The sequence below is a fragment of the Vipera berus genome (assembly GCF_964194415.1).
Source record: "Vipera berus genome assembly, chromosome: 1".
Taxonomy (NCBI): domain Eukaryota; kingdom Metazoa; phylum Chordata; class Lepidosauria; order Squamata; family Viperidae; genus Vipera; species Vipera berus.
The window spans coordinates 40415996-40442585 of NC_138202.1; the positions used below are offsets into that span (position 1 = coordinate 40415996).

The window sequence follows — 26590 nt, forward strand, 5'->3', positions numbered from 1 at the left end:
TCTGTGTTTATTTCTCCACATACAGTAATTATCTCCATTCTTAACATCATCATGAAAGAAATGCATGCTTTAATCCCCTCAACCAGGTCCTGAGAGTTGTTTTTATCTGCTCATTTGAATCAAACAGATGCCTACAGATTCCTTTGCTAGAGTAACAGGTGGAAAACACATGAATCCTAGTATGATAGATAGCATAAGACAGTGAAATCTAACTTTACAGTTGCCTCTTGAATATGTCATTAGGATTGAGGCCTGGGGTTCTCAAGATGCAACAACATTCCTTCAGATTAATTGTTGTTTCAAGGTATTGTTAAAAAAGTAGCACTTTGGATGGTAGTTTTGCCAGATTTAGATCATGTGAATAAATATTATCTGCATCCCAACAAATATGTACAGTTAATGACAATAATTAGGACTGAAATTTCATCACCAAGTGGTGCGGTTTAAAGCACGATGTCATGTGACCACATCACTTAGTGACAACAATCTTGGCATGCCCCATTGCCATCATAAATTGAGTCCTAGGCTGTTTGTACATAGCCAGCAGATAGGTAAGTCACAACACAATGTAGTGGTGCTGGGAATAGGTGCTGCTAGGCAGGGGAAAGATGCAAGCAGCTCAACAGCGTGAGTTGTGACCACTGTCAGTTTCCCCATTGTCTTTGCTTGTGGGAAGCTGGCACAGAAGGTAGAGAATGGTGATCACATGACTGTAGGATGCTGCGACTATTGTGTGAGCTGGTTGCCTGTAGGATGCTGCGACTATTGTGTGAGCTGGTTGCCAAGAGTCCAGATTGTGATTATGTGACCATGGGAACTTTGAGCATTAATTGTAAGTGTAGTTTCAAATGGTTGCTGAATGAATGGTCAGTAAGCAAGGACTGCCTCTAAGCATTTCCTGCCCAAACTTGGATTTTGACAATAGAAGGCTGACAATACTGAAGAATATTATTAATATGATCCACATATTCTTATGAAAAGCCAAGCCTGACAGCAATTTTCTTTGGCTTCATCAATTGTCCTTAATCAGTTCAACAACCTCATCATTTGCTGTAAAATAGGTTGTCCACCTCATTTTTGATATTATAAATCAAGTCTTCCCAGTTCTTTTTTTCACATTTTTTGGCCGAGCTACTCAGTATTCACATCAACACAATTATCACCAAAACACCCTGAACTTGGTGGTGAATATAATTAGGGGGGGAGGGACGGAGATGTTCCATTAGCAGTCAAAAATTCAATTAATCATTGAAGTACACTTAGTGGCTTAGTAGCTTCCTTTTCACAAGCAATAACAATATACGTTTTGTTCATAGCAACTTCTCAACAAATGAAATGAAAGAATAGATACTAAAGGAAATGTGAAAGCTTCTAGCATGCCAGTACTGTCAATTGTTGGTCACTTGTACCATTGCTTTTCATGCAGTCCTCATAGTGTCACCCAGCTATCAGAGGTGATACAAAGCATGATCTCATTATTGCTTTATGTTACCTCAAGGATATCTAGTTGCTACTATATCATGGAAAAAATGGCTTAAAACTATAATTCTATTCTGTCAATATAAGCTGAATTAATTGCAGAGAAATAACTTTGAATAATTTTCCATATAGCTGCATTATAAAAGGACTTTTGGTGTTAACTGAACAAGGACCAATATTCTTTTCCTTCACTGCACAACTTAAGTACATGTTGTCATAAACTTGATAACCTAGATATTTACTTTTACAGGAACAATAATTTTGAAGGTGTTTCTTTAAATGTTTTAAAGCAACTTCCTGCAATTTACCAGGTAGTGTATAAGTTGTCATTCATTGTAGATAAATGTACGTACCCTTACAATTTAGATTTCTTATTTTTTTAAAAAAGTGAATGTATATTTTACAAGAATATTACACAACAATCATTAACATTAAATTTAACAAGGCATAACAGGGCAACTGTTTAGACTTCCTAGTCAAATTCTGGATTATTCTTGAAGAGATATTCTGCCTGTTGATTAAAAAAACATCCATGTAAAAAGGTATGTTCAGTCTCTATAGGTTAAAGCTAGCATTGCATTTCCTAAAATTAATGGAAATGGAATGAATTATTGTTAAGATAACCATGGTATTGGTGAAATATTAGATAGTATCTTGTACCAAAGCTATAATAACAACGTCTGCTTGGTTTCCACAGTACAATTCCTGCTAAAGGGAATCCCATTATGAAAGCGTGCCTCATATGTGGAAGTGAATGTATATTTGGAACCCACATTAAGGAAGAATGTAATCAAAAGAGATTCACAGAGTGATTTGAGTATATTGGAAAACTGTTGAGCTCACGTTCCATTAATCAGATGAAAACTTGCATAAGCCAAATCACCCACCCTATGGAGATGACCTATTAATTAAAAAAAGTCCAAACCAAGGCTACCTCCATAAAATTATACCAAGGAGGATCTATTTCAAAACAAGATAACTTGTGTCTACACCCTGAAAAATAAGGTCTATTGTAAGCAAATTAATATTTAAGATAAGTTGGTTCTACCATAGAATATTTTAATAACATTTCCAGTAGGGAAATTTCTAGACATCAAGATCAAGAAAATAATAGAATTCCTTGTAAAACTACAGACACTGGACTGGCAGGAATTGGTTCTGACATGAGATAATAAAACCCATTGTGCCATGAGGTGTTTTCTGTCGTTTTCTGCTTTTCTTCTCTTGTAATGGTATGCAGGAAAGGAGCTTCAGTGACGGGGTGAAGAGATGCTGCCTAGATGACAGACAGATCAAAGCTAGCATAGCCCAGAGCTGTATAGTGGGCAGAGCAAGAGGCTCAGAAGGGAATTCCCTAAATTCTCAGGCTGTAAAAGTGACAGAGGAGAAATTTCCAGGTAAAAGAAGGAAAGAAACAGTAAGGAGAAAAGAACCTAGAGTCTGTTTTCCCAATGGTTTTGCCACCCCCACCCCCAGTGGTCTCCTTGAATTCATTGTGGAAGAATGCAGGTAGATTGGAGCAGCCAAGAGATTCCTGTCATCAGGAGAGAAGAAGAAAGGATCAAGCACTGTGCTCTTATTGTGCTGGAAAAGTGCCAATGTCCAATAGCAACAAGATGCCGAACTTGTAAATTAACAGAGCACAAAGCCAGTAAGTGCCCAAGTTGCTGCAAACAACCCTCTAGAACATGGGTGTCAAACTCGCCACATCATGTGACGTGTTGTGATGTATCGCAACTTTTTTTGCATTGCCGGAACTGGATGGGCGTGGCTTCCTCATGATGCAACTGGCCCATGGGCCGGCAGTTTGACACCCCTGCTCTTGAAAAATGTCACCAGCCCCCATCTCAGGTGTTTTGAAGGAGGGGGGTTTCCATCCTTTGAGGAGAGTTCATGCAGCTGTCAGAAGACAAACATACATAATTACTCCTGTTATTGTTACCTTAGATTGAAGGCAGAAGGTGGAACTTTCTGCTGTTCTTAATTCTGGGACAATCACTAATTTACGTAATTGATATAGAAACAGTACAAAAATTAAAGCTGCCTACTGAAGCTCTAGAAAGCTCAATTATAGTCAAGACAATGTCAGTCTTAACAGTAAACCAAACAAGAACCAGATAAACTAATTCTCCTTTATTGTAAAGCTTTATTAGCAGAATCTTGCAAGTCTGAAGTAAAATTCTCCCATCCTCACATTTACAGCCCAAGTACTTAAAGAAAGGTATCTTCTGAGCTTCTTGCTCTGCCCACTATACAGTGTGGGCTATACTGTCTCTTATCTGGTTATTCCATAGGCAGTACCTTTTTGTCCCGTCTCCCAAGGTCTTTTCCACATACCATTACATCTGCTTTGCTTTCTACTGGGACTATAGACTGGTGGTGTCTCCCTTCATCTCCCTCCAAACATCATGATTGCACTTGGCATTTTTTTAGATGCAGAATCAAGAAAGATATATTTTGAACTCTTACTATCTTCAAAATTTCTCTGATTGAGGAAGTCATTTTTTTAGGTGTATTGCTCAAGCAGACACTTAGGTTTACATCTTGTTTTTGGAATGCTTAAAGGTGGGACCCAATGTCCCGGATACTTTGGATATTACTTCAGCTATAACATCCTTGATTAAAAATTTATGATCTGTTGGAAAAAGATACACCTAGAACTGGTCTATTCATAACAGATTATTGCTAGTGCAGTGATTTTCAACCTTACCTTGTCTTGTAATTTAGCTATACTGCATAGTGGTTGAAGGGTCATAAAGGATCCCATCATCAAAGCCCAAACATGAAAACCCAAAATATCTTGCTTCTACTGGTTCAATGACTTCTAATAATATTCCTGACATCTCTACCTATATCTTTTCTAAGTTTCACACTTTCAACCATGTTTTCATTATTGTTGAACCTTTCTGAAATGTTTATAAACTATATGCCAGCTGAATAAGCTTGTTCCCCTTCCCTTGTCATTCTATGTTGATTACATAATAAACTAAATTAGACTTAATATTTCGTCTCAGCCCCCTTTTTATTTATTTTTATTGATATGGGCCCAGTCTGTGTTACAAAAATCTACTAATGTTTCATTTTCTTATACTGTATATGCTAATGTCTTCCCATTTCATGTCCCCAAATAGAAAAAATTATCCATATATACCTGGCAGTAAGCAATCCTTTGCATAGTGGGATGTAATGTTAAATAGATAGGATTGCACTGTCCATGGTAGAAGGCAGTTACAAATTGAGGTGTATAGTAAAACCTGGAAGGAAAATATATTGCTACAAGAGAAACAATATTCTATGCTGACTCAACAGCTAAAATAAGACTGACTCAACAGCTAAAATCAACCAACAGTCTGTTTTTAGGACTGTAAAGAATGCTTATGACTATTCTTGACAGTTAGAAAACAGCTTATAGAATAACAGAAGATGCATTATCTTTAGCATGATGAATAGAAATAAGAGGCCAAATTATAAAAAGTTATGGGGTATTGGTGAGTTACATGCACAACTAAGGTTTACAAATAAGTAATAAAAGAACATTATTTTTGTCTCCCACGTAAGAAGATGGACAGACAGACAGATATTCCCTTACCAGAAAGTCAACTGGGTCATCTGGCCTAACCATGCAACATTGATTCAAGCCCTGCATAAGTGTTGGCATCACATGCTTCATTAAGTAGTTTCTCAGTGGAATTGACTGGGCTTCCAAAAGTTCTTGTTCTTGCCGTTTAACTTCTTCTAAACGCTTATTCTAAACACAGAGAAATATATTACATTGCATATAGACATAACATTAAAAGTCTAAGCATTAATATAAAAAATGATTCATTCAACTTCTTTTCAGATCATATAGCTGACTTTAGTCTCTTGAATTCTACATCCACTCGTTATTAAAATGTAGCGAAGTTTGAATAGTCTATAGTACCTATCATGCATACACCCAAGACAAAATGTCTACTGTGATGTTTCCTGTACATATCTTTCTATATAAATCATCTAAAACAGCTGGGCATGTTTTAGATATACATGCATGTATACTCTGTAGATTTTTAAAGCAAAGGAAGTGATGGCAATCATAATTGTGATATCAGGTGACAAAAAAATGCATATAATTGCCCAGTGTAAATTTATTTCCAAAAAACCCCAGAGGATATCATATATTAGGCCTCTGGCTAGGAAGGAAAGATGATGCAAGAATTTATTTCTTCAGACACAAAGACTCAATAAAAAGATTAATTGTAACAAAACAGTAAAGACATTATGAAAAGTACACAGCAACGGTTGTGTACAATATAAAATCCAAACTATCCTACTATGAAAGCTGAAATCATCTAAAGAGCTAGAAGCAATTCTCTTTTATGCAGAAGTTTCAACTTGTTTTGTTTTTTAATTTTTTGATTTAGTATCATTTATTTTTGAATGTATGAGGACTTCACATCACAAATTTTAGCACAAGAAACTATTATATTTATGGAGGTGATTTGTCTGAAGTTCAGTATATATATATATATATATATATATATATATATATATATATATATATATATATATATATATATATATACAGTTTGTTAATTAATAATAGCTATGAGAGCAACAGCTATTAGTGAGCCATGTTCCTTTTCTAAATCTAGTTATTGTTTCTTACCAACATGTTAAATGAACACAGAAAAGATATCAGTAAAACAGTATGTCTAGTTTTGTCAATTCATTTGAGGCTGAGGTATGCTTAACCTGCATATTTGTAAATTATCGTCAACAACATCCGCATTACTCAGTGCTTTTGTCAAAATGTAGCCCAAATGATAACATCATGATGCACATAGAAAAGAGGCTGAAGTTTTATAGTGGTGATGCAGAGCTGCTTTCACCATGAGCCCCTATGGCCTCTCCTGCAAATGCCTCTAGTTATAAAAGATACAAAATGCCAGGAGGTCTCTGATGACCTCATTGTAAAGGAAGGAATGCACTCTGGTGATTCTTAATACCGTAGGAGAATGTTCTTTTGGGAGAAGGAAATCTCTTTCCCTGTCCAAAAATTCATACAAAGAGCAAAATCACATCTCATTTACGCTTTCTGTTTCTGGCATGCTTGTAGACAAATGCTGGATTTCTCAACACTTTTTTGTTACAAAAGCTTCTTTCCAGTGAGGCTCAAACATTCTATTATTCTCAGTTTCTACAGAATAGTTATCAGAATTATTCTCAACAGTTTATTTTAATATAAAATAGCATAAATTCTTCAATTATGTAATGGTGGTTGAACAGAATTCTGGGCAAGGCTCTAAAGTGCTGCTTGGTTATTGTTTGGTGTTAAGATATCTAGGAGGTAAATGGGATATAGGAGATACAAGAGAGTGGGGGATGAAAACCTTCATTTGAGGGCTCTTCAGATAATATTAAAAAGTATTTGTTGCTGAAATAGACATTTCATTTGGTAATTTACTAGTTATAATTAATCTGGTTCTGAAGACTTAAACCTATTCATAGTACTCAATTGCTTCCTAACTACTACTTGTCTGGGATTGCTACTCCCTCGTGGAAATTCAGTTGGTTGAAAAACACTTTTGTTTGGGGAAAAAATAGAAGCAAAGTAGGAATTCAAGATCTCTGTCCACTTTCTGTAATGTGCTACTATCTATCCTTTTCAAGCAGTCTTTCTACTTCGCCCCCCCCAAAAAACCCTTAATTTTGAGAGCTAAAAGTCCTTTTAATTGATGTTTCCCTTATAAAACTAGATTCCTTTGCTGTTCTAGTGTGTCTGAATTTCTACAGGTATTAGCTACTTGCTCTTACATTTCATTGGTGAGTCACCAATCTTCCATTTCTTATGCATGAAATGGATAACTTTTAGTAAAAGGTCCTTGTCCATTCAAAGTGGCTTCCTAAAACTATCTTCATGCTTAATTCTCAGTGGAACAGTGTGTGATTAAAATTCTCATTTATTTTGGAAAATTACCATCTTGTGCTCCTTTTGACCTCAATATTGTTCCATGGGATCCTGTCTAGTAATTCAGCAAGATTGTTGAAATTGGATGTCATAAAATCTACCGTGTCTAAATGACCATATCCCAATTTCCCTTTCTGTAGTGTCTTGAATTCAAAGTATATGTTCTTGTACTCTGTAAAATTATCACTACTTTTCTCTCTTCAACTGGTTCCTTCCTGTTAATTAGGATCAGATTTAGTAGCGCTCTAGCATAAATAGGTAAGACTATCCAAGATGACATAAAATAAAGACTGGTAATGGGACAACTAGGTAATGCAGATAATTTATCAGTCCTTTAAGGCAGATCAGACCAGGAAACCAAGTTTATAGTAACAAAATATTGCAAATTTGAATGCACTTCCCATCTCCCTCCCTTAATCTTCATGAGAACTAGGGAGAGTCTTGTCTCAGATGCTTTCTTAGGCTACACATCTGGCTCAGACTCAAAATTCTTTTATCTGACCATTGTCTTGGTTATGTCTCTTCTTCTTGTTCTTCAAGGATATTCCTCCTTCTTAATACATCAGCCTTTGGAATCAGTTAAAAGTTGAATGAACTAATTTTAAAGTACTGAAGGAATTTGCTGAAATATTTATATATTAACTTCTCAATTTTGGAGAACAAGCAAACGAAAGACAAATATGTCTTTGAAAGGTTTGGAAGATAACATTAATATGTGAGTATTGCATCAAAATGTGAGAAGATTCTAGGGATTTTCAAGTACTCAAAAAGAAAAGGTATAGATTGGATTGGCAAAGGTATAGATTTGCCACCCCAATTGCATCTGTCTCTGGAAATGCTCTAAATAGAAAAATTGATACTATTTTGCTACTTGGATAATTTTAAAAAATACTCCATAACATCTTAATTAGCACCTGTGTGCTGACATGATTAAAAGAATATAGCACAGGGATGTCAAACTCTCAATGAGTTGCAGGAAGAGGTAACACGAGTCTTATCAGATTTGCAGATGAGATAATGCTAATATGCTAGAAGGCAAAAATAAAATTCCAAGAAATGGACTGAAATACCGGTATTAACATAAAACTCTAAGCTGGTTGTATAGAAAAAAAAAGAAATCAAGTGTAGATATATAGAATGGGTTATACTTGGCAGTAGTTAATGAGGCTGAAAAAATGTTACTGCAATTTTAGACTGCATTTACAGAAATTAATTTCCAAATCAAAGGAACTGATAAGTCTATTGTATATTGGACCGACTTGAATATTGCATCCAATTTTGGCCCTGCAGAAGGCACATTCCCCAAGAAAGTGGAAAAACGTCAGAGAAGAACAAGAAAGATTATCAGGGGACCGGAAAGGTAAGTCCTGTGAAGAGAGGCTCTGGAGACGTTAAGCCTTTAGAAAAGTAGACCTAAAAGAATATCAAATAAGGAAACTAAGTCACATGAGAAGCATAGGTAACAAAAGATAACTTGGGACTGTTTTTTGACACTTTTTGTGTACTGTATTTAATATAAAAAAGAACATTTTTTCTCTATCATCCCAAGAGACATACATAAAACAATGAATTAAGTTCCATGAATCAAAATGTTGGTGAAGTTTCCTAACAGAGTAGTTCTACAGTCAAATCTATTGCCAGGAAATGCTGGGTGCTTGTTCACTAAAAGTGTGAAGTAAAGGTTGAACAACCACCTGGGGTGCTTCAGGGTGAATTTCTGCACTAATGAGAAGGGTAAACTCAATCCATCTCTATTTTATTTTATTGGGTTCAATTCATCTCATATCACTGCTCCTGAGAATATTTATTAGAGTTTAGATACAAAATATCTAAACCTCTTAGCAGCATTTCCTTTCAAACAAATTAAGTAGAAAAATCAGGTGCAGTAATCCTCAACTTACAACCACAATTGAGCCCAACGTTTATGTTGCTAAGTGAGTTTTGCTCCATTTTACGACACAATTGTTAAATGAATAATTGCAGTTGTTAAGTTAGTAACACAGTTAAGTGAATCTGACTTTCCCATTGACTTTGCTTGTCAGAAGGTTTCAAAAGCTGATCACACGATCCTAGGAAACTGCAACTATCATAAATATGAACCAGTTGCCAAGCATCTGAATTTTGATTACGTGACCAGGGAGATACTGCAATGGTCATAAGTCAGGGGTGTCAAACTCGTCATGTGACATGTCGTGACGTATCACAACTTTTTTTCCATTGCTGGCAATGGGGTAGGTGAGGTTACAGCATGACGCATCCGGCCTGTGGGCTGGCAGTTTGACACCCCTTGTCATAAATGTTAAAAATGGTCATAGGTAATTTTTTCAGTGTCGTAATTTTGACTCTTGTAAGTCAAGGACTACCTGTATACTGCTTTTTGAAACAGATTTTTTTTCTCTCCTACTTTGGTAAGAAATCTGTAAATATGCTTTTCTTATATTTAAGATTAACTTACCCATTCTTCCCAATTTGCTATTTTTTGGGCCCTTTCTTCCAACTCCTGTTTCTCCAAGTCAGCCTTTTCTTTAGCTTCTCTAGCAAGGCGTTCTTCTGCTAGTCTCCGTTCAAATTCTTCCTTTTCTTCTTCTGTCATACCATAATTTCTAGGTTCACCAATGTTTTTGATTATTTCTTTTGTTATAACTCTGTTTTCCAGGCCCTCAAATTTTGAAACATCTTTCAAGTGTGAAGGCAGGGTAGAAAAGAAATTGTGACAAAATTAGACTCAATGTTATTACTTTTTAGTTTTTATAAACAACCCAGTCCTTTCACTATTAAAAATGCCTCCTTGCAAATTGAGCAAAAATTGTACGAAATGAATGGCACCAAAGCGCTATTCAATAATTAATTAATTAATATAATTAATTACTTAATATAGGCAAATGTATAATATTGTAATATTTTTGTATAATACAAGCCAGAATAATGTATGTTTGAAGCAAAAGTAATGAAATTTGTCAAATGTACAAAACTGTTCGTTAAAGCAGTTAAAAAATGTAGACATGAAACATTTATGGCTCTGTAACTGTTATCCGTAACAACAAGAAAATATAAAATTGTGAAAATTCCACTATGATAGCTTTAAATTTAAGCTGTTACTTAATTCATTTGCTTGTCATATTTGTATCACATCTTTCCTCCAGGGCCTCTAGGCAACATATATAATTCTTTCTCTAATTTTGTTCCATAATAACTATCTTGTGAGATAATGTGATGAATTGATTTTGGCATGACACAACAGTGTATAATTCTGAGGAGAAAAAGAAATGAGGAGAGGACCCTGCCTAACAACATTCAAGTAGAATGCACGCACAATCTTTTTCCAACTATCCTCTCTTCAAAAAAATTCTGAACAGGTACCTTTCTTTAGAGATTGGCTAGGCCAGGAAACAGATATCAGAAGAACTATTGGAATTCTATCATTAAAGTTATCTATTTATTTATCAATTTATTAATTATTAATTAAAACAGAATCTTGAAAACCTGAACAGAAATTCTCTCTTGCCCTATTATACCAAAGAAAATCCAGGTGGAACAGTCTTGAATTTCTTTTTCACTCCATCCTCCCTTCCAAGGCTAATGTGGCAGTCATCTAATGGCTACTGAATTCCTTTTTCAAGGCCACTCCATACTTCTTTATACCATGTGCTGGAATTCAGGAATCTAAAGGTAAAGGTAAAGGTTCCCCCGCACATGTGTGCTAGTCGTTTCCAACTCTAGGGGCCGGTGCTCATCTCCGTTTCAAAGCCGCCAGCGCTTGTCTGAGGACATGTCCGTGGTCATGTGGCCGGCATGACTAGACGCCAAAGGCGCACAGAACGCTGTTACCTTCCCACCGTAGTGGTCCCTATTTTTCTACTTGCATTTTTACATGCTTTCAAACTGCTAGGTTGTCAGAAGCTGGGACGAGTAACAGGCGCTCACTCTGTTACGTGGCACTCGGGATTCGACCCGCCAAACTGCCGACCTGATCGACAAGCTCAGCGTCCTAACCCACTGAGCCACCGCGTCTCTTTTCTATTCAATAACAATTTTACATAGGTTGACTATTGTTTTTTTTGGAATGCTGTATTTGTGACAGAAAGAAAAACTTTTTTCCTATAATCCATTTTTCTCAATAAAGGTAAATGGTAAATGGTCAGCATACAAATGTAAACAAACACATGTAACTAACGATATTACCTAATTGGGTAAAGAAATGTCTGCAAAAAAACAACAACAACCAAGTTCAGAGAGAACCAAGGTCTAGGTAAGCATACTCCATTTTTGTTTCTATAGATTTGGTTTAATAGTGGAATTTCTCATTGAAACCTTTGCCACATGCAACATGTGTTTTGAGCTACATGTTTCCTCTTTTTCCTATAGTAGGTTAATATGGGAAAGCCTTGACTGAGCATTAAAGAATTCAGGATGGACAATTAAGATGCATCAGGAGGTCCATCTTGATTAGTGGCATCCTATCATAAACATCAATAACTGAGGAACCCTTGGAAGCAGTTTACCAACAAAGATTCCCACTATCCACTGATAAGAGGTAGTTTGGGCTGAGAGACTGTTATTTGTACCACACATTGAGACTGCATAATTGAGGAGGGATTTGAATCTGGGCCTATTCTTCTCTTGTCTACCACTTTTACCAATAAACAAATAGAATTTTAATACAGGTAGTCCTTGACTTAAAACCATTTGTTTAGTGACCATTCGAAGTTACAATGCCACTGAAAAAAGTGACTTATGAACATGTTTCACATGACTGTTGCAGTATACCCGTGGTCATGTGATCAGCTTTTGTGACCTTCTAGCAAGCAAAAACAATGAGGAAACCAGATTCACTTGAACAATTGTATTACTAACCGATTCACTTAACAACTGTGGCAAGAAAGATTGTAAAATGGAGGAAAACTCATTTAACAGCTGCCTTGCTTAGCAATGGAAAATTTGGGCTCAATTGTCATAAGTCGAGGACTAGCTATAGTAAAAGAAATAAGGATAACTATAACTTAATCAACTGCCATATATCTGAATAAAGTGTTTAGCAGCCTATAATTAGATCATTTAGAAAGACTATCTGAGCTGTACCTGATTTTGTGAAAAGATTCTCCAAAGGGAGCTCAGACATTCACCTGACAAGTGTGAATAGGTTCACATGTGAGAAAAGGATATGTCGTGTGCAAAAATGTATGAACAGGCAGGGTCTAAAGTAGATGTAGGTCTGCCAGTCTGGAACCTATTCCCACTGTTACCTCACCTTTTGCTGGTCTCCCCAGTCATAACTAAAAACTTCTCCAATCATCAGTGTGGCCTTCCATATGAAAAAAGTCACCCAAATTTATTTCATTGCTATTAATAGCATATCATTTGATCTGATGCTAGTTTTATTTTCATAATTTGGTGAATATTGTTGTGGTGAAACAGATGCTGTTTGGATTTTGTAGAAATGTTGGTTTCCTTAATTACCTCACAATGCAGCTGAGGTTACATAAACTGACTGTGGAGGGCAATAATCTTTTTCTATATTTTAATTCTCTTTTATGACTTCCTTTTCATATGTGAGAAAATTGGCTCGATATGGGAAATTGAGACCAGAAGGCATAATTAAAATAATTAAGCTATTTTCTTGTTTCCCTTCATTTGCTGTTTTCAAGTTGGCTCAAGTTAACAAGATTTGATGTGTAATACTGTGCATGTTGTAATTTTTTAATTATTTATCTAAATTTACAAATTAATAGTACATGAAAATGATACAAAAGATCATAATAGTAGATAAGATGAAATGGAATGAATGAATTAAATGTATTTTATATCATACCAATATATTGTGGATGTATTTCTATTTCATCAAAATAGTTGAGAACTGTTTCATCCTCAGTGTTTAAGTCCCTAAAAAGACTGAGGGATCTTAAATATCGGTCCTGGGCGTAATGTGTTCCAGCAACAATGCTTTCAGGGAGATTCATGATTCGGTTTTTCAAGAATTCATCAGAAGCATTCAAAGAAACAACATAGTCTACAAAGTAAAACACATTTCCGATATTACAATGGTATTACAGTAAGTTGCATAGTTTATCTTTTGAATTGCCTTTCTGTGCATAATGATGAATAAGTACTATTGAGATCTTGTTTAAAAGAATACATAAATGTATATAAAGATTACAAGATTGCTGAAATATAGCTTACATGGAGGCAAAATTGATTTGAAACCATTAAGCAGACATCCTACTTTCCATAATTAAATTTACATTCAAGATATCTTACCTGTCCATTGACAAAATGTCAGTGTGAATAAATCATTTCTGAAAGACTGAATTCACATATTGTGCTATTCAAGATGTAATTTTCTCAGTCATAGTTTGTTACATAGTATTAATAGGGTGACAGGAAATAGTATTTCATCACTTAAATACTAAACATACTTCAGGACACAATTATATAATAGGCAGTTGCATGATGACATCATTGTGTGTCTGTTACTTGGCATCACTTTAGTTTGTTGCAGATGATGCTGAGTGTGTTGAAGGATCCAGAGTTAGCTAGAATCACACACTGTAATCTACAAAGTATGTTTTACAAACCGTGCTGGCTGGATTCAAATATAAATAACCATTATATGAAGTTGATTAATCAAAACTCTTTGTTATTTATTTACCATTAGATATATAATCCTTTTTATCTGTCTGAAAATCAAGATGATTTACAGTTGAATTATTAATTATAATTAATAATTTATTTTTTTATAAATTACTATTGTATTTACTGTAAATGTAAACCATTCACACATTTTAATAATTTCAGCCACAATGTTGCAGCATAAACATAACTATTTTAATTTCAAACAGCCATATCCTCTTTCATTTTATTCTCCACTGAATGTTCAGCATTTTCTGGTCTTCACGTTTATTAGAAATCCATTCTCCTGCTAAGGAAATGACTTGACAGTTATACAGTAAGCTAATCATGAATTTAAAAAGTGTGTAACCAAGTTATTTGGTTTATTTAGTATTTTATATATTCCATAACTGTTGGCCACTGGTTACTGAAATTGGCCAATATTGAGTTTTAAGTTTGATTGCCAATGTCTTTTTTAGGATAGGTATTGTCCTGATTGTATTGAAGGTAGAGGCATTTAAGACTATTGAAGAAATATTTTGACCTTCATTTGAACAATTTTAAATTTATCAATGTCCAGTTAGCAATTTTGTGATTAGAATTTGGAGTGTGAAGTAGCTTCTTATACCTTAGACATTTTTACTCGATTTCCAATCTGATTTTCATACCCCGTTGTGTTGTTGGACAATTTTTCTTTTTTTTTAATTGAAAAGTTTTACAATACATTTTTTTTAAAAGACAAAACCCCTCCCAACCCCCTCCCCTCTCCCCAACACCTCCCTCCCTTCCCCCTCCCCGACTTCCCAGAGCTCAATACAGGGTATAAAAATACAAGCAATCATAGTCTACCTTATGCAAACAACAATAAAATATTAAATCTATCGCACTTTAACTCTTATAAAATAACTACAAGCAATACAAATATCACATCAGTACTTATTCAAATGCTAGATGAAACTTTTTAGTCCCATATTTATTCTGGATATAATCAATCCATCTTCTCCACTCCACAATATATCTCTGTTGCGACTGGTCTGTGAAGTAACTTCTTATACCTTAGACATTTTTACTCTATTTCCAATCTGATTTTCATACCCCGTTGTGTTGTTGGACAATTTTTCAATGAATAGTAAATACAGAACTGCACTGGCTTGATACTTCTATTTCCCACCAACTTTTTATACTGATCAGTGTTTAAAATATTGGGATTTTGGGAAATGAAATCACTAAACTGGCAATTATTTTTTGTAGAACTGACTAGCAAGATGTACTGGTGTAAATTATGAATGGGGGAAATCAAAACTTCCTCTTCCTCAAATATTTGTATCTTCAACTAAGCTCTCACACCATAAATGCCATGGATGAAAAATATGGGTTAACAGAAGAGGATGTGGGAAAATTAAAGGCAAATGACTTACATTTTTATTATGGAATTATCCACATTTTCTCAATGTCCATATGACTACAAAAGATCTGGGTTTAAATATATAGAATTGAAATAACTATTTCAAGTGCACTTACCAGGAGTTATTAATTTGTCATAGTGATACATTTTGCCTCTCATATCATCATCTTCTTCCTCCTCTTCAACTAATTTAAGAAATAAAACACATTAACATTATCTTGCAGTTTGCAATTGTCTAGTATTAATAAGTATATTTTGGCTTAGTCCAAATATAATTATTGCCTTAGCTCTTAAGCTGCCATGTTATATATTTCTTCTCCAGTCCTCCTCTTACTCCTGCTTCTCTCCCTTTCACTTTTGTAGACAGTGCTTTTTTTCTAAAAAAAAAAAAAAGGTGCCGGAACTCTCATCTTGGCGGGTGCAGGAGGTGGGGGGCGGTGCTGCTGCGGTCACAGGTGCGAGGGGTGTTGGTGGCGGGCTACCCCCTGGGGCCAGAGCCGGCACAGCTGGTGCTGTGGGAGCAGCGGGGCCCGCTCTATACGGCGGGGCTGCGCGGTGCGGGCGGTGGAGGCAGTGCAGGCCAGGCGATGCAGAAAAAAAGCCCTGTTTTTATGTTTTAATCTTATGATTTTAAAAATATTGTAAGTTGGCCCAAACCTCGCCATGTGGATTTGCTACAAATATTATATAATCAGTAAATAAAGGTAGAACATATGTTAAATATACATCAAATGATAATATGCTTCCCTACAAAGCCAATTCTTGCTCAATGACAGACCAAGGAGTTAACTCGGAAAGGCAAGAGGAAAATCTAGAAGAGGTCTGTGCAACTTGTAGAAGGGAAAGGCCCACACTGATAAATTAAAAATCTTTGTGGTCTGCAAAGGAATGCTGGTGGGCTAATCAATGATTTGGTGACTAGAGGAGCATCTACAGTGTTGGAGCTCGTGGTCATGGTAAGCCATGGAGGCACTAGGCAACATGACTTTCAGGGCAGTAGTGGTGATTTTATTACTTTTTTTAAAAAAAAGTCTGTGCTCTGTCCAAGGGTACTTGGTAGGCTGCATGTACAGGCCTGGTCTAGAATTTATTTTGGAGCATTCAACTATCTAGAGCAGGCATGTCAAACTCATTCTGTTTGAAGCAACTTCTTATAAAAGAATTGCCATTAATTTGTTTTAATAAAATAATTAAAATCAATTTTTCACTTGATTTCAAATTAAATGAATTATATTGGTTGACAATGATATTTTTTTTAGTACAATTGCCAAATGCAATAAACTAGTTTTAGGTATATGTGTGCACTAATTATTTCAACACCAATACATTTTAACAACATATTCTATTTGTAAATGAATGCAAATGCAAATTATACAATTTTTTTGTGCAAAAATAAAACAAAATAACAGATTTAAGAGCTGTTATCATTAGTTATCCTTAGATAAAAAATAATTCCATCATCCAAAACTTTGTTATACTGTTGCAGAGATGTTAACATAGGAAATAGATTATGTTGTTATCTAATTTTACCTTCCGAAAGACAGAAGCAGATGAAAAATGTGAGGTTCTTTCCTGTTGGCTTTTTTGAATTAGCTGTTTTACATTCTAAAATTTTAGTTCCTAAAGAAGTAATTCTGTAAAGAATTTTAATGTTCTCTTCTAGTGCAGGCTCTTTTATGACTCAAGGACTTCAACTCCCAGAATTCCTGAGCCAGCATGGCTCAGCATGGAAACGTCTCCCTTTCCCCTCAGCATGGCTGGCTCAGGATTTCTGGGAGTTGAAGTCCATGAGTCATAAAAAAGGGCCAAGATTGCCTAGCAATAGGCTTCCAGAGGGAGGGTGTTGTTGTTTTTTTGTAAAAAAAAGGTGCCGGAACGCCGTTCTGAGCGTTCTATGAGAAAAAAAGCCCTGTTTGTAGATAATCATGTCATAATGTTATGTATGCCACTGACATTTTCATAAACAACCTTTCTAGGCCTTCTGTATCTAGGCTGAAAAAATCCAGACAATCATTAAGGTAAAGGTAAAGGTTCCCCCGCACATGCGTGCTAGTCGTTTCCGACTCTAGGGGCCGGTGCTCATCTCCGTTTCATAGCCGAAGAGCCAGCGCTTGTCCGAGGACGTCTCCGTGGTCATGTGGCCGGCATGACTAGACGCCAAAGGCGCACAGAACGCTGTTACCTTCCCACCGTAGTGGTCCCTATTTGTCTACTTGCATTTTTACGTGCTTTCGAACTGCTAGGTGGGCAGAAGCTGGGACGAGTAACAGGCGCTCACTCTGTTACGCGGCACTCGGGATTCGACCCGCCAAACTGCCGACCTTCCGATCGACAAGCTCAGCGTCCTAACCCACTGAGCCACCGCGTCCCTTAGACAATCATTGTCCCTTAGACAATCATTAGAAGGCAGGAAATACATTTTTCTATGTTTTTATTTCCATACTGTATTTGTTCAATTTTTTTGCATTTCTGATACAGTATAATTAATTTATAGATACATAAAATTAGGGTCTTAGTTGATCAGTTATCATTGATCTAATTCCATCCCATTATCAGCTTCAAAAATGAAAAGGGGAGGCAGATGTTGCATGGAAATGATAGGATGAAAAAGTGTATGAGGCTATGGGTTCTCACAATTACATAACCATACTGTCTGGTTAGAAAAATACATGATGTTTTCACTTAGCATTTCAATAGGTTTGACATTAAATATTAGACTGTGAAAAAAAGGAGACAAATTGTCTTGATGACCGATTGTGTATCATATTTTGACTAAATACATATTCCATTTCTATGGCTGAGTTCCCCAACATATCAAGCAATAGTTTCCTTAACCACAGCTTATGGAAAAGCCTGGCTGAATTCATGAAACATGTATGCCATAAACCATGTGATGGGATTCATACAACATGCTACGCCATGGGTGTCCAACCCAACCTTTTGGCTTGCCTGGGCTGCACTGAGTGAAGAGGAATACAAAATATATAATGCTTTATTGTATATAAAACATACAATATAGTTAATATATATGAATCACATACTAATGGTTTATGAGTTTGTGCGGCCACATTACTAGATGTCCAGACCACATGCAACCCTTGGGCTGCGGGTTGGACATCTCTGTGCTAAGCCAAAACAAGCAAACTCAGCATTTAGCTGAAAGCTGACTGGTCAGTTTCTCTTAGCCTACATCGAGCTCTGAAGACAAATAGGTAAGTTAATTCTTTTTTTTTCTTTTTTCTTTTAAATAAGTTTTATTGATTTTCCAGTTTAACATCTATATATCTAGAAAGCATCATGGTGACTGGGTAATCAATAGGTAAGTTAATTCTTGTTGCAATCAAATGGATCAATACTAGATGGATCCCAAAACAGCAGATCATACACTTGCAGAAAAACACTAGGAAGAAATATATATATATACCATCTTGGCATTCCTAAATGTAAATGTTCTACATTTATTTATTTTCAATACTGCTACATAGTGTAACAGTGAAGCAAGAAATTATATTTTTTTGAATGCATCATTTCTATACCAAAGGCTTTCCTATGCCCCAGTTTGCAGGTCACCTCACCAGAAGAGTGTAATGTTTGTGTGAAATACAGTATAGTTTATTTTTACAAAGATGTGCCCCAATGATGCTGATAAAGGTGAGAGGCCCTAGCTTAATGACCAAAATTGGGATCAATAGCTCCAGGGTTAAGCAAGACTTCACATGACCATGACAGACTTATGACCTCATTTCTACCCCATTTGTTAAGTGATTCACCTGCAGTCATTAAGTGGGATATCACATGACTACAACTTACTATTCTTAATTTATACTTTTATTTATTTATATCCCACCTTTATTATTTTTACAAATAACAAAGTGGTGAACATGTCCAATACACCTTCCTCTTACTTTACACATAACAACAACCGTGTGAGGTGGGTTGGGCTGAGAGAGAGAAACTGGCCCAAAGTCAACAAGCTGGCTTTCATGGCTAAGGTGGGATTTGAACTCATGGCATCCTGCTTTCTACTGCCTGATTTTACTGTCAGCTTCTCTGTTGCTTGTCAGAAACCAGCTGTGAAGCACACAAATAGCAATCGTGACCACAGGATACTCCAATTATAAACAACTGCCAGTTGCATGGAGCTCAAATCTCGATCACATGTCTACAGGATTCTGCTCTGGTTGTAAGTTCAAGAACTGGTCATAAAATTATTTTTTCAGTACTGTCATAACTTTGAACAGTCACTAAATAGGGCAGTCACCAAATGAGGATCATTGAAAGGTCTGGGTAAATTTAATTCTTTATGTCAAGCTCTTGGCAATTGACATTGAAAGTATTCCAGTCAAAAATTTAACAAGATTTACTAAGATGAAAGGGACAATATTACAAGAATTTCAACAAATGAACTATTTGCAATTCAGAATGAATTTATTCCCCATAAACAACTAAAGCAGGGGTCAGCAACCCGAAATAGCAAAAGAGCCACTCGGAACCGGTTCCATTACACACACAAAAAAGTGGGAGCCACAAAATGTGCGCGTGCATGTGGGCATACACGCGCAAGCGCAGAACAAGCAAAAACACCACCCCAACGCCCGCACCGCATCCTGAGCCGCACGCACCTGTCGCTGCCCAGTGCCGCCAGCTTGGGGGGGGAGAGGGACGGACTCGCAGGCCAGGATGACCGCGGAGGGCCGCGCGAAGACGAAGGAAACGGCCTTTCAGAGGATCCCGACCGGCCCCCCTCAGAGGCAACGGGCCGTTCCCCGGCCGAAGGAAGCCTCGCAAGCATCTCCTGCAGCGCGGCTTCCTCGAGCCGTGAGGCACCTGCGCAACGGCGGCAATGGGTCTCCCTGGTGATGGGCACTGGGTTGCGGCGGCGCCTTCAGCCCGGGCGCCGCTGGAGCCACCTGAGCACCCTGCCCCTCCCCTGGGACCTCCAAACCTCTGGTTTGATGAACGCAGCAGCTCTCCAAATGGGGAGGCAGAGGTTTGGAGAGCTGCACAGCTCTCCAAACCGCCGCCGCCCCGTTTGCAGAGCTGCTGCGTTCCTCTGCGTTTGAAAGAAACACGGACGAACGCAGCAGCTGTGCAAACGGGACGGTGGAGGTTTGGAGAGTGCGCGCGCACCTCTCCAAACTGCCGCCGCCCGTTTGGAGGTCTGCCGCGTTCGTCAAACATGGACGAAAGCGGCAGCTGTGCAAACGGGACGGCGGCGGTTTGGAGAGTGCACGCGCACCTCTCCAAACCTCCACTGTCCCGTTTGGAGATCTGCCGCGTTCGTCAAACATGAACGAATGCGGCAGCTGTATGAACGGGACGGTGGAGGTTTGGAGAGTGCGTGCGCACCTCTCCAAACTGCCGCCGCCCGTTTAGAGATCTGCCGCGTTCGTCAAACATGGATGAATGCGGCAGCTGTGCAAACGGGATGGTGGTTTGGAGAGTGCACGCGCACCTCTCCAAACCTCCACTGTTCCGTTTGGAGATCTGCCGCGTTCGTCAAACATGAACGAACGCGGCAGCTGTACGAACGGGACGGTGGAGGTTTGGAGAGTGCGCGCGCACCTCTCCAAACAGCCGCCGCCTGTTTGGAGATCTGCCACGTTCGTCAAACATGGACGAACGCGGCAGCTGTGCAAACAGGATGGTGGAGGTTTGGAGAGGTGCACACGCACCTCTCCAAACCTCCGCCGCAGGCAGCAGCTCTGCAAACGGGACGGTGGCGGTTTGGAGAGCTGCGCATGCCTGTTTGGAGAGCTGCTGCCTTCGTCAAACATGGACAAAGGCAGCATCTCTGCAAACTGGGCAGTGGAGATTTGGAGAGCTGCGCGCACAGCTCCCCAAACCGCCGGCGGAGGACTGGGAGCCGCAGGAGATGGCTTAAAGAGCTGCATGCAGCTCTGGAGCCGCGGGTTGCCAACCCATGAACTAAAGCAGGGGTCTTCAAACTCGGCCCTTTTATGACACATGGACTTCAACTCCCAGAATTCCTCAGCCAGCATGCCTGGCTGAGAAATTCTGGGAGTTGAAGTCCATGAGTCATAAAAGGGCCGAGTTTTTTTTTTTTAAATTTTATTAAATTTATTATTTAAAAACATTGGACACAGTACCAGCGAGCTGACAAACCTTTTTGTCTACAATGTTTAAATATATATATATACATGTATATATGTACATCAAAAATACACTTAAATACACTTAGATTACAAATCGGTGAAATACCACAATATTTAAAACAGTGAGCTAGTCTGTAAAACCTAATAGAGACCTTTCTTTTTATCCATCCAAAGATACAATTTGTTCCAAATTCTATAATAGTCTGATTGATCTTTATTCTTTAATTCCAAAGTTAATTTGTCCATTTCAGCGCAATCCCAAATTTTCCTAATAACCTCTTTTTCTCCTGGGATCTCATTCTTTTTCCATTTTTGCGCAAATGTTATTCTAGCTGCTGTGATAATATGGATCATTAAGTATAGCACATCTTTAGGATATTTCTCTTTCGTGATTCCCAACAAGAAAAGTTCTGGACTAAACTCCAGATCTTGTTTCAATATTTCTTTCAGCCAAATCCAAATCATTCTCCAAAATTTTTGTGTTTTACTGCAAGACCACCACGTGTGGAAGTATGTGCCTATCTCTTCAGAACACTTCCAACATTTGGGAGATGCTGTTGTGTACATTTTTGCTAAGCGGGCTGGGGGAAGATGCCATCGGTAAAACATTTTAAATAAATTTTCTTTATACGATGAGGCCAGTGTTATCCTTTTATTTCTATCCCAAATTGTTTGCCAAGTATCTAAGTCGATGTTATGTCCTAAATTGTTAGCCCAGGTCAACATGGGGTCTTTCACTTGCTCTTCAAACAGCTTATATCCCAAAAGTAATTTATAAAAATTCCTTATTTGTTTAGAGTCCGGTCCCAATAATATTTTGTCCAATGCTGTTTCAGAGGTATATATCCCCCATTCATTTTTATCCTTCCTAAATCTCGATTGGATTTGTAAGTAGGCCCACCAATCGAGTTTTATACCTTGTAATTCTAGTTCATTCCTAAGTTTCAATTCCCCCTCCTCATTCAGAATATCCTTGTATGAGATTATGTTACCCAAATCAAACAGATTTGGGTAAACTATCGCTTCAAGGGTGGATAGCCAGACCGGTATTTTGGTGTAATTGTGAGATCTAATTTTTTTCCAAGTATTAAGTAGCGCTTGCCTGATCCGATGTCTTTGAAAATGCGAGAAAAGACCTTGTTTCTCCGTCCATAGGAAAGCATGCCAGCCATATTGCAAATCGTGACCCTCTAAAGTTAATAGTCTTCTATTTCTCAAGATTACCCATTCTCTAATCCAGCTCAGGGCCGCGGCATGGTAATATAATTCCCAGTCTGGCAATCCAAAACCCCCATTTTCCTTCGTGTCCTGTAAATATTTCAATTTAATTCTTGGTTTTTTCCCCTGCCAAATAAAATTTAGTGATAATTTATCCAAATTTCGAAAAAATTTAGAGTCGAGTTGAATTGGGATATTCTGAAACAGAAACAGGATTTTAGGCAGAATATTCATCTTAATGACAGTGATTCTTCCCAATAATGAGAGTTTTAGGTTTCCCCATCTTTCCAGATCACCTTTTATTTGGTTCACTACATTATCATAATTATCCTTTTTGAGTGAAGTGCATCTAGCCGTAATGTTAATCCCTAGATATTTTATTTTCTTGACTATTTCTATATCCATGATTCCGGCCAGATTACCTTTTTGTTTATTGGTCATATTTTTAACAATCATCTTGGTCTTATTTCTATTTATTCGCAGTCCGGCAACCTCACCATATTTAGATAATTCTTCCAATAGCTTTGGTCAAAAGGGCCGAGTTTGAAGACCTCTGAACTAAAGGGTTGCCAAATAACAGTTTATAAAACCATCCTCTGAATCTGTTATGTATGGGGATAAAGAAAATACAAGCAGCGGCTCACTGTCACCATCAGGTGGCACTGTACTGTGACAGGATTGGCGGATAAGCGCCCGGCGGGAAAACCACATAAAGGGATTGGCTACCTGTGTACCTAGCCAGGTATATAAGGGGGTACAGGTAGCCCCTATTGACCGGTTCAGAGCTTCCTAATAAAGAGCGGCCATGCTGTAACAAGCGTCTGTTGTATCGCCATGCGGTCGAGGACCCACAACACAATAGAATCCTTATGTAACTGACCATTACATAAAGGATGTAAATGGAAATCCACCTTTGCCTTTGACATGACTGCTTTCTAAATTCCTTGGAGGTATTCCATTTTCCTTTTAGATTGCTATAATTCATAAGCATTACATAGTTAAATACTTCTGTAGGAGATTTGTATGGTTCTTGATATAGTCTCTATACCCTGATTAAAATGTTATTGGCCCATTTTTTGTAGACTTTAAAATATGGATGTGAAGGAGAAGACTCTTAGACACAGACTCTTCCCAATCTTCCTCCCCTGAAAAAGTAGAATCACAGTCCCCAAATGAATGCTAAGTACTAATTAAATTCAACATTTTACCACCAAAACTGACCATGTAATCTTGTGCTTCTGAAAGTTGATGGGTAGGGGTTACAAATGGTTACCCAGCTCTAAATTAGAGGTTCTTTGAATTTTGGGTAGCTTCTTTCCCCATCAAGTAAGATGAAGAGATTAATTTTGCAGTATTTAAATCTTCATGGGGGTGGAACAGAGCCAATCCATATGGATCTCAGCACTCTGAAATTTTTTGCTCAGAACAAATTGTTTCCATAACTATGTTAAACAAGTTGAAGATATCTATCACTAGATCACCTGCAGCTACAATGGAAAAGATATGAACTGAGCTGAGAAACACAAATTTCTTCCTATTTCATCAGCCTCATGAAATTACTATTTACTGCAAGATCCAATCTGGGTTGGTCGCTAGGACCAGAGGTTTACTATTCCGAGTTTTCAGACTCATGCTGGAGCCTATCCTCAGGGAATTTCCCTCTACTGGAATATATGTTTTGGGCTATTCTATATGTTGTATTTATATGTTGCCTTCCTATTGGTTGTTGTGTTGATGGCTGGCAATCGACTGTTCCCTTGTGCTGCCAAGTCCTCAACTCCTAAGTACCTGATAAGCTGATGGTAAATCAGCACTCCTGTTTATTGACAAGGGACCTGTTTCCCAGGCTTCAATCATTTTCCCTGGCTTTCTTTGTACCTGCATGGCCAGCAATCTTAATAGCTGTAAATTTGAATGTGTTATTATTTATTCTATATGAAGAAACATACATATACAGACTATAAACAAATACATTTATGCATAAAGAGTTACCATATATTATGGTAAATGCATGCTGATATTTTCAACTGAAAATGGGGTAAAGCTGTTTGGTGTTGCCCTCTGTGCAGGATAGACGGCAGTTTAGAATTTCTCAGCAGTAGCTTTTCTTATCATATGCCATGTTCTGGGCCTATTAGCTACCCAAAGTAATGCTGATTGTGACTAGAACATGGATGCATAAGATGAATACTTTATTTCAGCATAATTTACAAATTATGAGAAATCTATTATTGTGAAATTAGCCACAGGTAAGTAGCTGTAATGCAATGCACTGTACATTAACATCTAACAGAGCAGTCTACAAATACTTACTGTTAAATAGATCTTTTGCCACATCATAGACTTTTGGAAACCCATCCAAAATATATCCTTGGTTTTTACAAGGCATAGACATTAGCATTTCCTTCATGAACCGAATCACATAGTGATCATCTAGACGGCCTAATTGTAATGGAAGAAGTATTAGTTGAGGCAGAATTGAGTGGTCAAAACTGAAATTACTATTGTCTGGACACATACTTAATATACCTGTAGTGTATTAGAATTACATACCTACAGTATAGTTACTTTAATTATAGCTTGGTGAATTAGCTCAATTAAACTGATCCCTAAACAAACTCCAAAGATTGGCAGTTCACAAGCTGCACTAAAACATGGTTTGCTAGTTTGTGACTGTTTGTTACAAAAACCAGTCAATTGGATGAGTTTATAGATCGCTAATAAGCATTTGCTAGGGACAAACTGGTTACACTGGAGAAGAAGGCTGGGTGCCAAGTTTTTTTTATTGTTTGGTTTTTATTGCTATTGTGACTCTGCCCAGAGTTCTGCTTCTTAGGATGGGCAGCCTTACAAGTCAAGCAAACAAACAAATAAATAGGGAGGGGCATGTTATAGTGCATGCCACATTCTATGTCTTCATGGCTTCTAACAGATGCCTGCAATTCAGCATATTGTGTGAATGTAGGCTATCAGTAGCCAAGATCTGGTGGCTTGTCTATTACAATATTATTTCAATTATTTCTATCATTTCTTTCCTTCTCACCATTTCTTATTCATATTTTATCTCATGTTTCTGTCCTGATTTTCCTCTGAAGAGTTAACAGTAATCTAAATGAGAACTGATGAAGCTGGGAGATGATGACTGGATTCATGTACTGTATCATCTAATGGCATGGCAAATAGAATCAGCCACAAATGGTTGAGATTACAAAAGAATGAAATTATGATTTGCAAACCATAAAATATAGGTCTACACAAAACCAATAAAACCAGTTACAGTTCCATATTTTTGTGAATCCAATCCAATTAAGTGGAAGAAGCACTATAAGCAAACCACTGCATTTACTCTTGAAAAGGAAATTTTTGCTAATTTTTCATTTACCTGAATTTTGCTCCATGTTTTCTTTAACTGCATCTAACAATTCCTGTGCTTCTTCTACATTATCTCCTTGTTCTTCTTCCTCCTCTTCCTCCTCTTCCTCCCCTTCATCCACAGACTCTGTTGCCTCTCGAGGAGCAACTATTTTCTCCTGAGGAGTTAAAATAAAATACTAAGAAAATTTGGACTAAATTTTGGTTCAACTGTAGAAAAATTAAAACAATTTTGCCCTGTTTGTTCTACAGTCTATGATATATTTGAGTGAAGGTTGCAAGAAAGTAGACATTGTAAGAAGTATTAAATAAATTTTGCTTTTAAAAAGACATATCCTTCTGAAAATATTTCAGTTTGTCTCTTCTCCATCATCACAATGCACTGTGGCATGTTGTCTTTCTATGCATCTATGTGGAAACACAAATTGTTCAATAATTTACCATTAA

General features: G+C 37.3%; 1 protein-coding gene across 1 annotated transcript in view; it reads right to left on the reverse strand.

Annotated features, from left to right (window-relative positions):
* Window positions 1-1951: 1951 nt before the first annotated feature.
* The window catches only part of AK7 (adenylate kinase 7), a gene marked incomplete at its 3' end in the record, with an annotated part of 39164 nt that continues 14525 nt past the window's right edge, over window positions 1952-26590 (reverse strand). Inside the window, exons 12-18 of the mRNA XM_081314972.1 lie at window positions 26154-26301; window positions 25085-25213; window positions 15554-15622; window positions 13236-13433; window positions 9882-10102; window positions 5069-5227; window positions 1952-1990 (exon numbers count right to left, since the gene is read on the reverse strand). Of these exons, the coding sequence (XP_081171098.1) occupies window positions 1952-1990; window positions 5069-5227; window positions 9882-10102; window positions 13236-13433; window positions 15554-15622; window positions 25085-25213; window positions 26154-26301 (963 nt within the window). The remainder of the gene's footprint in view (window positions 1991-5068; window positions 5228-9881; window positions 10103-13235; window positions 13434-15553; window positions 15623-25084; window positions 25214-26153; window positions 26302-26590) is intronic.